The 14,735-nt window shown below is 60.5% G+C and overlaps 2 protein-coding genes, 1 long non-coding RNA gene and 1 pseudogene across 3 annotated transcripts in view; 3 read left to right on the top strand and 1 right to left on the bottom strand.

The window, feature by feature from the left end:
- The window catches only part of CSRP1 (cysteine and glycine rich protein 1), a 269,990-nt gene that overhangs the window by 83,348 nt on the left and 171,907 nt on the right, over nucleotides 1–14,735 (bottom strand). The gene's annotated exons all lie outside the window — the stretch shown is intronic.
- LOC138730756 (uncharacterized) lies at nucleotides 4,898–8,237 on the top strand. Its single transcript, XM_069876242.1, has 5 exons — nucleotides 4,898–5,652; nucleotides 6,594–6,721; nucleotides 6,952–7,063; nucleotides 7,780–7,925; nucleotides 8,122–8,237. The coding sequence occupies exons 1-5, from the start codon at nucleotides 4,898–4,900 to the stop codon at nucleotides 8,235–8,237; spliced, it is 1,257 nt and encodes a 418-aa protein (XP_069732343.1).
- On the top strand, nucleotides 8,677–9,973 carry LOC138730660 (uncharacterized). The gene is made up of 2 exons (XR_011339067.1): nucleotides 8,677–8,749; nucleotides 9,219–9,973. It is a non-coding gene; the product is annotated as an uncharacterized lncRNA (long non-coding RNA).
- On the top strand, nucleotides 11,116–11,969 carry LOC138730755 (mitochondrial coenzyme A diphosphatase NUDT8 pseudogene; annotated as a pseudogene).

Here is a 14,735-nt window from a genome sequence, read left to right as displayed (position 1 = left end):
TAGGAGCAGGCAGGCCCATGGGTAGGAAGCAGGGGGTTCATGCCCAGGCTGTGAGGTCGGTTTGGGGGCAGGGCTGTGGCTGAACCCCGGTCTGTGAGGTGCAGAGCAGCGGGGTAGCCGCCAGCGGGGTTGTGGAGCAAAGCCCTGGGCTGGCCAAGTCCCCTCGGGAGGGGCTGGGGCTGGGCTGCCAGCCGGGCTCATTCTGCTGGCCCAGAGCCGGGGGCAGCAGGGGCTCCTGGGGAGCCAGGGATGGGGAAAGGAGAAGGGGGAGCCTTGCAAACCCCCAGGCTGCTGCTCTCTCGCTGTTAACGGGATGGCCCCGGCTCTGGCAAGGGTGTCCACTCTGGCTGCTGCTGCCGCCTCGGCTCCCACAGCCCGGGGCTGGGGAACAACCAGAACGTGGCTTTTTCCTCCCCCAGGAACGTTCACTTAGAAACGGAGCTCACGCTTCAAAAAAATAAAACTCCATCAGAGGAGGAAAATTCCACTGAGGGCAATGAAGGTAAGCTCAGCCCCGCTGCTGCTGTCAAGTCCTCAGGGGGGACCTTGGGGAGCTGTGCTGAGCCTGAGCTCTGGCCGGCTGGCCCAGGGGCAGGAGAAGGGCAGGCTGCCTCGCTCTTGGCCCCAGAGAGGGAGGGCGTCCCTCGGTGCTCGCCTCCCCGCTTCCAGGGAGCTTCCTGGAGAAGAGACCGCAGGAGAGGGGACTCACTTTGCTCTGGTTTCTTCGCCCAGGGCCAGCCTGCACTATGCGCCGCCAAGTGTCTAGTTCCATCACCTCCCTGGGGATGTGGCAGAGGAACACCTTCTTAGCTGTGTACGTACGACCTATTCCTACTGCGGGCGGGTTACAAAGGGGATGTCTGAGGGTTGGTGCAAGCCCAGGGGAGAGCAGAGGGTGTTCTCCAGCCAGCAGCCCAGGGCTCCCGTTTGGGCCCTGAAGCTCAGACGCTGCTTGTACTGGGGCTGTTCCCCAGGAGAGCCAAGAGCAGAGCCCCCCGGCAGACACAGTCCCATGCGTCACATCTGTGGGACATCGAGGGAAAAGAGCCCTGCTTTCCAGCCAGAGCGACAGCAAGGGCCACCCCAGAGAGGCTGTGGCAAAGCAGGCTTTATTTGCAATACCTCTTCCCTTCCCCACATTGTTTCCCTTTGCTTTCGGAAGGTGCTCCTGAAGCCCTTCCTTTGGGCCAGAGCTGCTGGCAGTGTGGAATGGTGTGGACAGGAATCCTCTTCCTCCTGGATGCTGCTCCATCACCTCGCTGCCAGCAGCAGGTTTTCAGCCCCAGGAGGGAAATGCACCTGGAAGGGCTTTACCCAAGACTTGGGTCCTTGACAGACACCCGACTCCCTCTTTTGCAGGAAAGAGACTGTGTTGCACCACAAGCAGCTCTTCAAAATCCTTGCCTTGCTGCTCCTTGTCTTTCTTGGTGAGTTTTCCTGAGCAAAGCTGGGAAAGCGACGACCCAGCTGTGCTGGATACCAGCTTTCCTCTGGGACCAGGATGTGGCCCACGTGCTTCCTGAGCACGGCCACGCCTGGGACTGGCTTTTGGCCTCCCAGTCAGACCAGCAGCATCCTGGCCGAGGCGCTACTGCAGCCACTGGAGCACGTGGCTCGCTCCGTCCGCGAGAGACGAGCGCAGCTCTTCCCAAGCCTCAGCTGGGGATTGCCGGAGGGGAGAGCCGTGCAGGGGGAGCGATGGAGAGGTGCCTCTCCCAGCGCATGGAGCCTGGTCTGGGTGCTCCCTCAAGCGCTGATGAGGAACAGGGCTGGGTTCTGGGGCACTGAGCACGCCTGGAGATCCCAGCCTTGTCTCCTCCAGCCCAGGCACGGCCAGGAGACTGCACCTGCCAGGATCGCTGGCCACCCCGCTCTGATAACTATCTCTTGATGCAATTGCAGTTTTCGGTTTTGGCTGGACCTGGCGCTCGGTTCCGACCCAGACGTCCACAGAGGTGGGTGACTTCGGTGGGGCCGGCACGTCCTGCGAGGAGGCGTTGCTGCCAGGGTCCAGCTGAGGCTCTTGAGCTGCCACGCAGGGTGGCCCAAAGCAGCAGCTTTTGCCGGCTCATCCTAGGGAAGCCTCTCCTGGGAAGCCCTGGTGGCTCTGGCAGGGGAAGCTCCAATGGAGCATTTTTCCCTTTCAGGTACAGAGTAGTGTCAGTGTGGAAAAAGGCCTGCAGGAGCTGAGGTAAGAGATGTTTCCTGACTGGAATTGGCTCTGTGCAGGAGCGTCAGTCGACCTCGTGCTCCCTGCAGTCATCTTCCTCTCAGCCGGGGCTCCCGTCCTTCCCTGGTTCCTTTCCCTTTTGCTCAGTCTGGCGCGGAAGGGGAGCACGGGCACAGCAGGGACAGGGCGGGGGTCTCCCCTCTGGCTGAGCTCCCCCACTCCCAGAGGGAACGGGCCGCTCTCTGACAAGATCCGCTTTCCTCTTCCTGCAGGGAGTTTGGCTATGAGGATCGCCAAGTTTTGAAGCTTCAGAAAGAAGATGGGGCTGAGCTGACCATGGGCCCAGAGGCCTTGGAAAAGGTGATCCTGCAGCTTTGGGAGGAGGCTGGGCTGGGCAGCAGCCCCAGGAAAGGGTTCCTTGCGGATGGTGGGGTCACCGCATCCTCTGCCCCATCTTGCCCGCATCCTCTGCCCCAGCCGGGTGGTGGATTTTCTCCCCAGTGTCCTTGCTCCCACACTCCTCCCTAACAGCGCCTTTTCAGGGGTGGGACGCAGGTGCTGGGCATCCCTGCAGAGCCCCTGGGCAGAGACGTGGCTCTGCTGGCCCCTGCCTGGGATGGGTTCAGATTCTGCTCTGCTCCGCAATGCTGAGGGGCCCCTGGGTCAGGCAGGGAAAGCCTCCGGCTTCTCTCCATTGCTTCACAGGCGCCTCATTTTCTAGCTGAAATCGAACGCCCCGGGCACACGAGTGCTCACACTTCTAGCTTTGTCAGCGGTTGTGTCGTTCCCAACGCGCTCTCACACTTCATTGCTGCTGTTCTGGTTGCAGGGTCAGGCTTCTCCAGGACTCCAACTGCACGTCCGAGTCCATAATGTCCAGGTGAACATCTTGAAAAGAGATGGACAGACTGGCCTCTCTGTGACGATTGACACCTCCCCCGTGCGGAAGGATGGCGCTGATTTGATAGAAATGAACAATCCAGGGTTAACACTTGAGACTGGGCCTGGCGTTCCTCCTTAAAACTGACCTTGGTATGTTGATAGAAGAAGCGCATAACAAAAGCCCAGAACTCAGCGCCTGAAAGTCCCTGAAACGTCCGTCCGGAGTATTGTACCAGCCCCCTTCGAGTGCTTGACATCTTTTAACCAATCTTGTAACTACTTAAGGTGCATGGACAGTACAGTAGGACCAATTGTAAGTTGTTTTATTAGCCTGTGCTCTGCTAGAAAAGTATATAAGGAGTGTTGTGTTTATGAATAAACGAGAACGACTATACTCACATTGAGATTTCATCGCTACTCGGGGTCCGACTCCCACTCCCACACCCCTGCAGAACATGGAGGTGGCTGGAGGGAGCGTCTGGCAAGGCTCTGGCCCTGGTGAAAAGACCTTCAAAACTCATCCAGTTCCAACCCCTCTGCCATGGGTAAGGACACGTCTTCCTCGATCAGGTTTCCCTTTCCAACTTTGAACATCTCTGGGTAGGTGGATCCAGTGGCCATTGCATGGGATTGGAAATGGAATTTCTTGGAGCTGCTTGTTTTCTTTCAGTCCCATTAAAGCTCATTAAACGTTGCTTCCAAGCTGCAAGCCTCACCTTCCCTCATTTCCCTTTTCCTGGGGTGGGTTAGTTTGGGACTAAAAGCTGCCCAGGTTAGCTGCTGTCCTGGCTGGCGGGGATAAACCGGGTCCCAGGAGCATTCCCCCAGAGCTCCTGAGAGAGGGGGCTGAGAGCAGCAATCCCAGGATGCGGAGGGTGTTCTCAGCACGGTCAGCAGCGTTCCTGGTCCATCGCGAAGTCGCAGGAGGGGCAGGATGTGTAGGACATGGTGGGGACGAAGCCATGGGGCTTGCTCCCCTGTCAACTTCCCTTTGAAATGGATCTCACGCTCAGAAAAGCTCCAACACCATCAGAGCAGGGAAACGCCACTGAGGGCGAGGAAGGTAAGCTCAGCGCTGCTTCTGGCGGTGAAGTCCTCAGGGGTGACCAAGTGCGTAGTGTCCTGGACAAACATGATGTCACCAGTTGCTTGTGGTTCTACTTGTGGTTCCCATGCAATAAGCCTTGACTTGTCGGAGCTTTATCCCCAAACCAGTTGTGCAGACCCAAAGATTCTTCTTTGGGGTTTCATAGAATCTTAGAATCACAGAATAGTTTAGGTTTGAAGGGACCTTAATGATCATCTACTTCCAACCCCCCTGCCATGGGCAGGGCCACCTCCCACTACATGACGCTGCCCACGGCTCCATCCAAATGGGCATGAACACCTCTAGGGATGGGGCAGCCCCAGCTTCCCTGGGCAGCCTGTTCCAGGGCCTCAGCGCTCTCACCCACAACCCTGGATCAGAGGGGTGAGTGGGCCAGGATTGGGCTCCATCCACCCTGCAGGGGGCTGAGAGTCCATCTGGGGTGGGGTAAAAGCCCCAGCTCCCGGTGCCAAGGGCTCACGGCAAACCAGATGAATGAAACCAACTGTAAAGGGACTCAACCACCTCCCTGGGCAGCCTCTGACAGTGCCCAATGACCCTGCCAGTGTAAACATTTTTCCGAATTCCCAGTCTGATCCTGCCCTGGCGCATCTTGAGGCTGTTCCCCCTTGTCCTATCACCCATCACTCAGAGTATATGCATGGAAGGATTTCATTCTAGTCCTCCCCTGTCCCAGGGGGCGGCGGGGGGGGGGCGGTTCTCAGTCCCTCCGCGGTGCCCGGTGCGTCCCCGGGGCGATGCCGGCGGGGTGGGCCGCTCGGTGGCCCCCCGGGCCGCTGTGGGAGCGGCGCTGCCGGGCCTCGCTGCGCGGGGCGGGCCGGGCCGGGGCGGCGGTGCTGGTGCCGCTGTGCTCGCTGCGGGGCCGCCCCACACTGCTCTTCACCCTCCGCTCCCGCCGCCTCGCGGGGCCCCACAGCGGCGACGTCAGCTTCCCCCGGGGGCGGCGGGAGCCGGCGGACCGGGACGCGGCGGCCACGGCGCTGAGGGAGACGCGGGAGGAGCTCGGGCTGCGGCTGCCGGAGGACGCGGTGTGGGGGCAGCTGAGGGAGATCCCAGACTGGCAGGGACAGCTGGTGGCTCCCATCGTGGCCAACCTGGGACCTCTGGAGGACCTAACGCTGACCCCCAACCCCGACGAGGTGGAGGAGGTCTTCACGCTGCCCCTGGATCACCTCCTGCGTGAGGAGAACCAGGGCTACACGCACTTCCGCACGGGCGGCCGCTACGCCTACACCTTGCCCGTCTTCCTCAACCGCCCCCACCGCGTCTGGGGGCTCACGGCCATCGTCACCGCGCTCACCCTGGAGCTGCTCGCGCCCGGCTGCTACCGCAAGAAAACCCAAGTGCTGTCCCCCCCCAGGAGGGGTGACCCCCCCCAGGGCCACGCTTTTGGGGTGCTGGAAGAGCTTCCTCGGAGCAGATCGTGGTGTCCCCCTTCACACGGACCTTGGAAGCCACCGCGCCCGCGGGTGCCGTCGAACACTGTGATTTGGTTAAAAACAAAGCCATATTTGGAACCTCTCGTGGCACAAGGATGGGACTGAGGTGCTGAGGGACATGGGTTAGTGATTGATCGGGATGGTTGGACTCGACGATCCAGTGGGTCCTCTCCAACCTGGTGATTCTGTGATTCTGTGTGCACTGGGGATTTCATGGCCCGACATCTGCCTTTAGAAACTGTGTGGTTTGCCCTTGGTGGTGCAAGGCAGGGAGAGCCAGAATGGGCGCCGGGCTGGGTTCAAGGGCCCCATGGGCAGGGGCTCCCAGTGCAGCTCTGCTCCGTGCGGGGAGCAAATAGGCTCTTCCTGTGTGATGTCACAATCGCCACCGTGGTGTCCCAGCTGGCTGCCCACCAGGCCTTTGGAAGCACGGGGCAGCAGCCCTCAGACTGCCCTGGGACTGCTCCCCAGAGCAGACGTGCAGCGAGCAGGTCGCTGCTGTTCTCTCTGACTGGGCTTTTTCCCACCGGCCCCTGTGTGTGCGGGGAGCCTACACTTGCCGCGATGGCAAAGAGAAAGGCTCCTCAGAGGGGTTCTCGGGGTCAATGCCCCTATAACCTTAGGAGCAGGCAGGCCCATGGGTAGGAAGCAGGGGGTTCATGCCCAGGCTGTGGGGTCGGTTTGGGGGCAGGGCTGTGGCTGAACCCCGGTCTGTGAGGTGCAGAGCAGCAGGGTAGCCGCCAGCGGGGTTGTGGAGCAAAGCCCTGGGCTGGCCAAGTCCCCTCGGGAGGGGCTGGGGCTGGGCTGCCAGCCGGGCTCATTCTGCTGGCCCAGAGCCGGGGGCAGCAGGGGCTCCTGGGGAGCCAGGGATGGGGAAAGGAGAAGGGGGAGCCTTGCAAACCCCCAGGCTGCTGCTCTCTCGCTGTTAACGGGATGGCCCCGGCTCTGGCAAGGGTGTCCACTCTGGCTGCTGCTGCCGCCTCGGCTCCCACAGCCCGGGGCTGGGGAACAACCAGAACGTGGCTTTTTCCTCCCCCAGGAACGTTCACTTAGAAACGGAGCTCACGCTTCAAAAAAATAAAACTCCATCAGAGGAGGAAAATTCCACTGAGGGCAATGAAGGTAAGCTCAGCCCCGCTGCTGCTGTCAAGTCCTCAGGGGGGACCTTGGGGAGCTGTGCTGAGCCTGAGCTCTGGCCGGCTGGCCCAGGGGCAGGAGAAGGGCAGGCTGCCTCGCTCTTGGCCCCAGAGAGGGAGGGCGTCCCTCGGTGCTCGCCTCCCCGCTTCCAGGGAGCTTCCTGGAGAAGAGACCGCAGGAGATGGGACTCACTTTGCTCTGGTTTCTTCGCCCAGGGCCAGCCTGCACTATGCGACGCCAAGTGTCTAGTTCCATCACCTCCCTGGGGATGTGGCAGAGGAACATCTTCTTTCCTGTGTACGTACGACCTATTCCTACTGCGGGCGGGTGACAAACGGGATGTCTGAGGGTTGGTGCAAGCCCAGGGGAGAGCAGAGGGTGTTCTCCAGCCAGCAGCCCAGGGCTCCCGTTTGGGCCCTGAAGCTCAGACGCTGCTTGTACTGGGGCTGTTCCCCAGGAGAGCCAAGAGCAGAGCCCCCCGGCAGACACAGTCCCATGCGTCACATCTGTGGGACATCGAGGGAAAAGAGCCCTGCTTTCCAGCCAGAGCGACAGCAAGGGCCACCCCAGAGAGGCTGTGGCAAAGCAGGCTTCATTTGCAATACCTCTTCCCTTCCCCACATTGTTTCCCTTTGCTTTCGGAAGGTGCTCCTGAAGCCCTTCCTTTGGGCCAGAGCTGCTGGCAGTGTGGAATGGTGTGGACAGGAATCCTCTTCCTCCTGGATGCTGCTCCATCACCTCGCTGCCAGCAGCAGGTTTTCAGCCCCAGGAGGGAAATGCACCTGGAAGGGCTTTACCCAAGACTTGGGTCCTTGACAGACACCCGACTCCCTCTTTTGCAGGAAAGAGACTGTGTTGCACCACAAGCAGCTCTTCAAAATCCTTGCCTTGCTGCTCCTTGTCTTTCTTGGTGAGTTTTCCTGAGCAAAGCTGGGAAAGCGACGACCCAGCTGTGCTGGATACCAGCTTTCCTCTGGGACCAGGATGTGGCCCACGTGCTTCCTGAGCACGGCCACGCCTGGGACTGGCTTTTGGCCTCCCAGTCAGACCAGCAGCGTCCTGGCCGAGGCGCTACTGCAGCCACTGGAGCACGTGGCTCGCTCCGTCCGCGAGAGACGAGCGCAGCTCTTCCCAAGCCTCAGCTGGGGATTGCCGGAGGGGAGAGCCGTGCAGGGGGAGCGATGGAGAGGTGCCTCTCCCAGCGCATGGAGCCTGGTCTGGGTGCTCCCTCAAGCGCTGATGAGGAACAGGGCTGGGTTCTGGGGCACTGAGCACGCCTGGAGATCCCAGCCTTGTCTCGTCCAGCCCAGGCACGGCCAGGAGACTGCACCTGCCGGGATCGCTGGCCACCCCGCTCTGATAACTATCTCTTGATGCAATTGCAGTTTTCGGTTTTGGCTGGACCTGGCGCTCGGTTCCGTCCCAGACGTCCACAGAGGTGGGTGACTTCGGTGGGGCCGGCACGTCCTGCGAGGAGGCGTTGCTGCCAGGGTCCAGCTGAGGCTCTTGAGCTGCCACGCAGGGTGGCCCAAAGCAGCAGCTTTTGCCGGCTCTTCCTAGGGAAGCCTCTCCTGGGAAGCCCTGGTGGCTCTGGCAGGGGAAGCTCCAATGGAGCATTTTTCCCTTTCAGGTACAGAGTAGTGTCAGTGTGGAAAAAGGCCTGGAGGAGCTGAGGTAAGAGATGTTTCCTGACTGGAATTGGCTCTGTGCAGGAGCGTCAGTCGACCTCGTGCTCCCTGCAGTCATCTTCCTCTCAGCCGGGGCTCCCGTCCTTCCCTGGTTCCTTTCCCTTTTGCTCAGTCTGGCGCGGAAGGGGAGCACGGGCACAGCAGGGACAGGGCGGGGGTCTCCCCTCTGGCTGAGCTCCCCCACTCCCAGAGGGAACGGGCCGCTCTCTGACAAGATCCGCTTTCCTCTTCCTGCAGGGAGTTTGGCTATGAGGATCGCCAAGTTTTGAAGCTTCAGAAAGAAGATGGGGCTGAGCTGACCATGGGCCCAGAGGCCTTGGAAAAGGTGATCCTGCAGCTTTGGGAGGAGGCTGGGCTGGGCAGCAGCCCCAGGAAAGGGTTCCTTGCGGATGGTGGGGTCACCGCATCCTCTGCCCCATCTTGCCCGCATCCTCTGCCCCAGCCGGGTGGTGGATTTTCTCCCCAGTGTCCTTGCTCCCACACTCCTCCCTAACAGCGCCTTTTCAGGGGTGGGACGCAGGTGCTGGGCATCCCTGCAGAGCCCCTGGGCAGAGACGTGGCTCTGCTGGCCCCTGCCTGGGATGGGTTCAGATTCTGCTCTGCTCCGCAATGCTGAGGGGCCCCTGGGTCAGGCAGGGAAAGCCTCCGGCTTCTCTCCATTGCTTCACAGGCGCCTCATTTTCTAGCTGAAATCGAACGCCCTGGGCACACGAGTGCTCACACTTCTAGCTTTGTCAGCGGTTGTGTCGTTCCCAACGCGCTCTCACACTTCATTGCTGCTGTTCTGGTTGCAGGGTCAGGCTTCTCCAGGACTCCAACTGCACGTCCGAGTCCATAATGTCCAGGTGAACATCTTGAAAAGAGATGGACAGACTGGCCTCTCTGTGACGATTGACACCTCCCCCGTGCGGAAGGATGGCGCTGATTTGATAGAAATGAACAATCCAGGGTTAACACTTGAGACTGGGCCTGGCGTTCCTCCTTAAAACTGACCTTGGTATGTTGATAGAAGAAGCGCATAACAAAAGCCCAGAACTCAGCGCCTGAAAGTCCCTGAAACGTCCGTCCGGAGTATTGTACCAGCCCCCTTCGAGTGCTTGACATCTTTTAACCAATCTTGTAACTACTTAAGGTGCATGGACAGTACAGTAGGACCAATTGTAAGTTGTTTTATTAGCCTGTGCTCTGCTAGAAAAGTATATAAGGAGTGTTGTGTTTATGAATAAACGAGAACGACTATACTCACATTGAGATTTCATCGCTACTCGGGGTCCGACTCCCACTCCCACACCCCTGCAGAACATGGAGGTGGCTGGAGGGAGCGTCTGGCAAGGCTCTGGCCCTGGTGAAAAGACCTTCAAAACTCATCCAGTTCCAACCCCTCTGCCATGGGTAAGGACACGTCTTCCTCGATCAGGTTTCCCTTTCCAACTTTGAACATCTCTGGGTACGTGGATCCAGTGGCCATTGCATGGGATTGGAAATGGAATTTCTTGGAGCTGCTTGTTTTCTTTCAGTCCCATTAAAGCTCATTAAACGTTGCTTCCAAGCTGCAAGCCTCACCTTCCCTCATTTCCCTTTTCCTGGGGTGGGTTAGTTTGGGACTAAAAGCTGCCCAGGTTAGCTGCTGTCCTGGCTGGCGGGGATAAACCGGGTCCCAGGAGCATTCCCCCAGAGCTCCTGAGAGAGGGGGCTGAGAGCAGCAATCCCAGGATGCGGAGGGTGTTCTCAGCACGGTCAGCAGCGTTCCTGGTCCATCGCGAAGTCGCAGGAGGGGCAGGATGTGTAGGACATGGTGGGGACGAAGCCATGGGGCTTGCTCCCCTGTCAACTTCCCTTTGAAATGGATCTCACGCTCAGAAAAGCTCCAACACCATCAGAGCAGGGAAACGCCACTGAGGGCGAGGAAGGTAAGCTCAGCGCTGCTTCTGGCGGTGAAGTCCTCAGGGGTGACCAAGTGCGTAGTGTCCTGGACAAACATGATGTCACCAGTTGCTTGTGGTTCTACTTGTGGTTCCCATGCAATAAGCCTTGACTTGTCGGAGCTTTATCCCCAAACCAGTTGTGCAGACCCAAAGATTCTTCTTTGGGGTTTCATAGAATCTTAGAATCACAGAATAGTTTAGGTTTGAAGGGACCTTAATGATCATCTACTTCCAACCCCCCTGCCATGGGCAGGGCCACCTCCCACTACATGACGCTGCCCACGGCTCCATCCAAATGGGCATGAACACCTCTAGGGATGGGGCAGCCCCAGCTTCCCTGGGCAGCCTGTTCCAGGGCCTCAGCGCTCTCACCCAAAACCCTGGATCAGAGGGGTGAGTGGGCCAGGATTGGGCTCCATCCACCCTGCAGGGGGCTGAGAGTCCATCTGGGGTGGGGTAAAAGCCCCAGCTCCCGGTGCCAAGGGCTCACGGCAAACCAGATGAATGAAACCAACTGTAAAGGGACTCAACCACCTCCCTGGGCAGCCTCTGACAGTGCCCAATGACCCTGCCAGTGTAAACATTTTTCCGAATTCCCAGTCTGATCCTGCCCTGGCGCATCTTGAGGCTGTTCCCCCTTGTCCTATCACCCATCACTCAGAGTATATGCATGGAAGGATTTCATTCTAGTCCTCCCCTGTCCCAGGGGGCGGCGGGGGGGGGCGGTTCTCAGTCCCTCCGCGGTGCCCGGTGCGTCCCCGGGGCGATGCCGGCGGGGTGGGCCGCTCGGTGGCCCCCCGGGCCGCTGTGGGAGCGGCGCTGCCGGGCCTCGCTGCGCGGGGCGGGCCGGGCCGGGGCGGCGGTGCTGGTGCCGCTGTGCTCGCTGCGGGGCCGCCCCACGCTGCTCTTCACCCTCCGCTCCCGCCGCCTCGCGGGGCCCCACAGCGGCGACGTCAGCTTCCCCCGGGGGCGGCGGGAGCCGGCGGACCGGGACGCGGCGGCCACGGCGCTGAGGGAGACGCGGGAGGAGCTCGGGCTGCGGCTGCCGGAGGACGCGGTGTGGGGGCAGCTGAGGGAGATCCCGGACTGGCAGGGACAGCTGGTGGCTCCCATCGTGGCCAACCTGGGACCTCTGGAGGACCTAACGCTGACCCCCAACCCCGACGAGGTGGAGGAGGTCTTCACGCTGCCCCTGGATCACCTCCTGCGTGAGGAGAACCAGGGCTACACGCACTTCCGCACGGGCGGCCGCTACGCCTACACCTTGCCCGTCTTCCTCAACGGCCCCCACCGCGTCTGGGGGCTCACGGCCATCGTCACCGCGCTCACCCTGGAGCTGCTCGCGCCCGGCTGCTACCGCAAGAAAACCCACGTGCTGTCCCCCCCCAGGAGGGGTGACCCCCCCCAGGGCCACGCTTTTGGGGTGCTGGAAGAGCTTCCTCGGAGCAGATCGTGGTGTCCCCCTTCACACGGACCTTGGAAGCCACCGCGCCCGCGGGTGCCGTCGAACACTGTGATTTGGTTAAAAACAAAGCCATATTTGGAACCTCTCGTGGCACGAGGATGGGACTGAGGTGCTGAGGGACATGGGTTAGTGATTGATGGGGATGGTTGGACTCGACGATCCAGTGGGTCCTCTCCAACCTGGTGATTCTGTGATTCTGTGATTCTGTGTGCACTGGGGATTTCATGGCCCGACATCTGCCTTTAGAAACTGTGTGGTTTGCCCTTGGTGGTGCAAGGCAGGGAGAGCCAGAATGGGCGCCGGGCTGGGTTCAAGGGCCCCATGGGCAGGGGCTCCCAGTGCAGCTCTGCTCCGTGCGGGGAGCAAATAGGCTCTTCCTGTGTGATGTCACAATCGCCACCGTGGTGTCCCAGCTGGCTGCCCACCAGGCCTTTGGAAGCACGGGGCAGCAGCCCTCAGACTGCCCTGGGACTGCTCCCCAGAGCAGACGTGCAGCGAGCAGGTCGCTGCTGTTCTCTCTGACTGGGCTTTTTCCCACCGGCCCCTGTGTGTGCGGGGAGCCTACACTTGCCGCGATGGCAAAGAGAAAGGCTCCTCAGAGGGGTTCTCGGGGTCAATGCCCCTATAACCTTAGGAGCAGGCAGGCCCATGGGTAGGAAGCAGGGGGTTCATGCCCAGGCTGTGGGGTCGGTTTGGGGGCAGGGCTGTGGCTGAACCCCGGTCTGTGAGGTGCAGAGCAGCAGGGTAGCCGCCAGCGGGGTTGTGGAGCAAAGCCCTGGGCTGGCCAAGTCCCCTCGGGAGGGGCTGGGGCTGGGCTGCCAGCCGGGCTCATCTGGTAGCAGAGGATTGCAAACGGCTTTTTTAATAGCTCCGAGACTGCGGTAAGGCGGCAGCTAGAGGAGGGGGCGTGGGAAACTTCGGCTAAGGGAAGCACTACCTGGGCAAAAGCAGGGTAGATGCTGGTGTGAGGCCGCTCCTCACCCCTCAGGCGCAGCTATGGAAACAGACGCTGCGGCCACATTGCTTGCGGGAATCCTCTCTAAGAGAGGGCATGATATACCTGCAAAGCAGGTAATAATGTTGATACAGTTAGGTCAAAGATGGGGTCATTTTGAAGACCTGCATATGGTATTTTCAGTCTCGGACTGGCAAAACTACGAAGAGACGTTATGGCAAAAAACTATTTTGGGATCAAAAAGGGAAGAAAAAGAGGTTAAAGCCATCCGTGGAGACTGGCGTCTCGTTTTAGAGACATTAAAAGAGATGAAGGGCATGAAAGGAACTGTCTGTAAAAATGTCGGCTCTAAAAAGCAGAGCAATCATTCCGAGCCGAGTGCAGGATCGTCACCAACTGCACTAACTCCCCACCCCCCTAAACTGGCTGCGCTTGCCTGTGCACCCCCCGACGGGAGGGACGACAATCCCTTTGATCCGGGTCCGATAGACACCGACGAGGAGCCCGATCCACCCCCTCCCTCCCCGCATCGTCCCTCAGACCAACAGGGGCAAGCCAGGAGGGAGGCACAGCAGCAGGGAGAAGTTGAAATATTGCAAGCTTTGATCCGTGCGCGGCACGGCGGTCTGCGCTGGGAACTAATTAGTGACGAAGCAATAAAGGAGATTCCAAAAACTGTAAAAAGAGAACCAAGCCGCCCGGCCAAGGGCAGCACCCCCACGCCCCCACCCCTCCAGCTCCTGCGGCGGCCACGGCGCTGAGGGAGACGCGGGAGGAGCTCGGGCTGCGGCTGCCGGAGGACGCGGTGTGGGGGCAGCTGAGGGAGATCCCGGACTGGCAGGGACAGCTGGTGGCTCCCATCGTGGCCAACCTGGGACCTCTGGAGGACCTAACGCTGACCCCCAACGCCGACGAGGTGGAGGAGGTCTTCACGCTGCCCCTGGATCACCTCCTGCGTGAGGAGAACCAGGGCTACACGCACTTCCGCACGGGCGGCCGCTACGCCTACACCTTGCCCGTCTTCCTCAACCGCCCCCACCGCGTCTGGGGGCTCACGGCCATCGTCACCGAGCTCACCCTGGAGCTGCTCGCGCCCGGCTGCTACTGCAAGAAAACCCACGTGCTGTCCCCCGCCCGGAAGGGGTGACCCCCCCCAGGGCCACGCTTTTGGGGTGCTGGAAGAGCTTCCTCGGAGCAGATCGTGGTGTCCCCCTTCACATGGACCTTGGAAGCCACCGCGCCCGCAGGTGCCGTCGAACACTGTGATTTGGTTAAAAACAAAGCCATATTTGGAACCTCTCGTGGCACGAGGATGGGACTGAGGTGCTGAGGGACATGGGTTAGTGATTGATGGGGATGGTTGGACTCGACGATCCAGTGGGTCCTCTCCAACCTGGTGATTCTGTGATTCTGTGATTCTGTGTGCACTGGGGATTTCATGGCCCGACATCTGCCTTTAGAAACTGTGTGGTTTGCCCTTGGTGGTGCAAGGCAGGGAGAGCCAGAATGGGCGCCGGGCTGGGTTCAAGGGCCCCATGGGCAGGGGCTCCCAGTGCAGCTCTGCTCCGTGCGGGGAGCAAATAGGCTCTTCCTGTGTGATGTCACAATCGCCACCGTGGTGTCCCAGCTGGCTGCCCACCAGGCCTTTGGAAGCACGGGGCAGCAGCCCTCAGACTGCCCTGGGACTGCTCCCCAGAGCAGACATGCAGCGAGCAGGTCGCTGCTGTTCTCTCTGACTGGGCTTTTTCCCACCGGCCCCTGTGTGTGCGGGGAGCCTACACTTGCCGCGATGGCAAAGAGAAAGGCTCCTCAGAGGGGTCCCCGGGGGCAATGCCCCTAAAACCTCTAGGAGCAGGCAGGCCCATGGGTAGGAAGCAGGGGGTTCATGCCCAGGCTGTGGGGTCGGTTTGGGGGCAGGGCTGTGGCTGAACCCCGGTCTGTGAGGTGCAGAGCAGCGGGGTAGCCG

The sequence above is a fragment of the Phaenicophaeus curvirostris genome, chromosome 24 (genome assembly GCF_032191515.1).
Source record: "Phaenicophaeus curvirostris isolate KB17595 chromosome 24, BPBGC_Pcur_1.0, whole genome shotgun sequence".
Taxonomy (NCBI): domain Eukaryota; kingdom Metazoa; phylum Chordata; class Aves; order Cuculiformes; family Cuculidae; genus Phaenicophaeus; species Phaenicophaeus curvirostris.
Note: the sequence above shows the minus strand (reverse complement) of the source record. Positions and strands in the feature narration are given on the sequence as shown.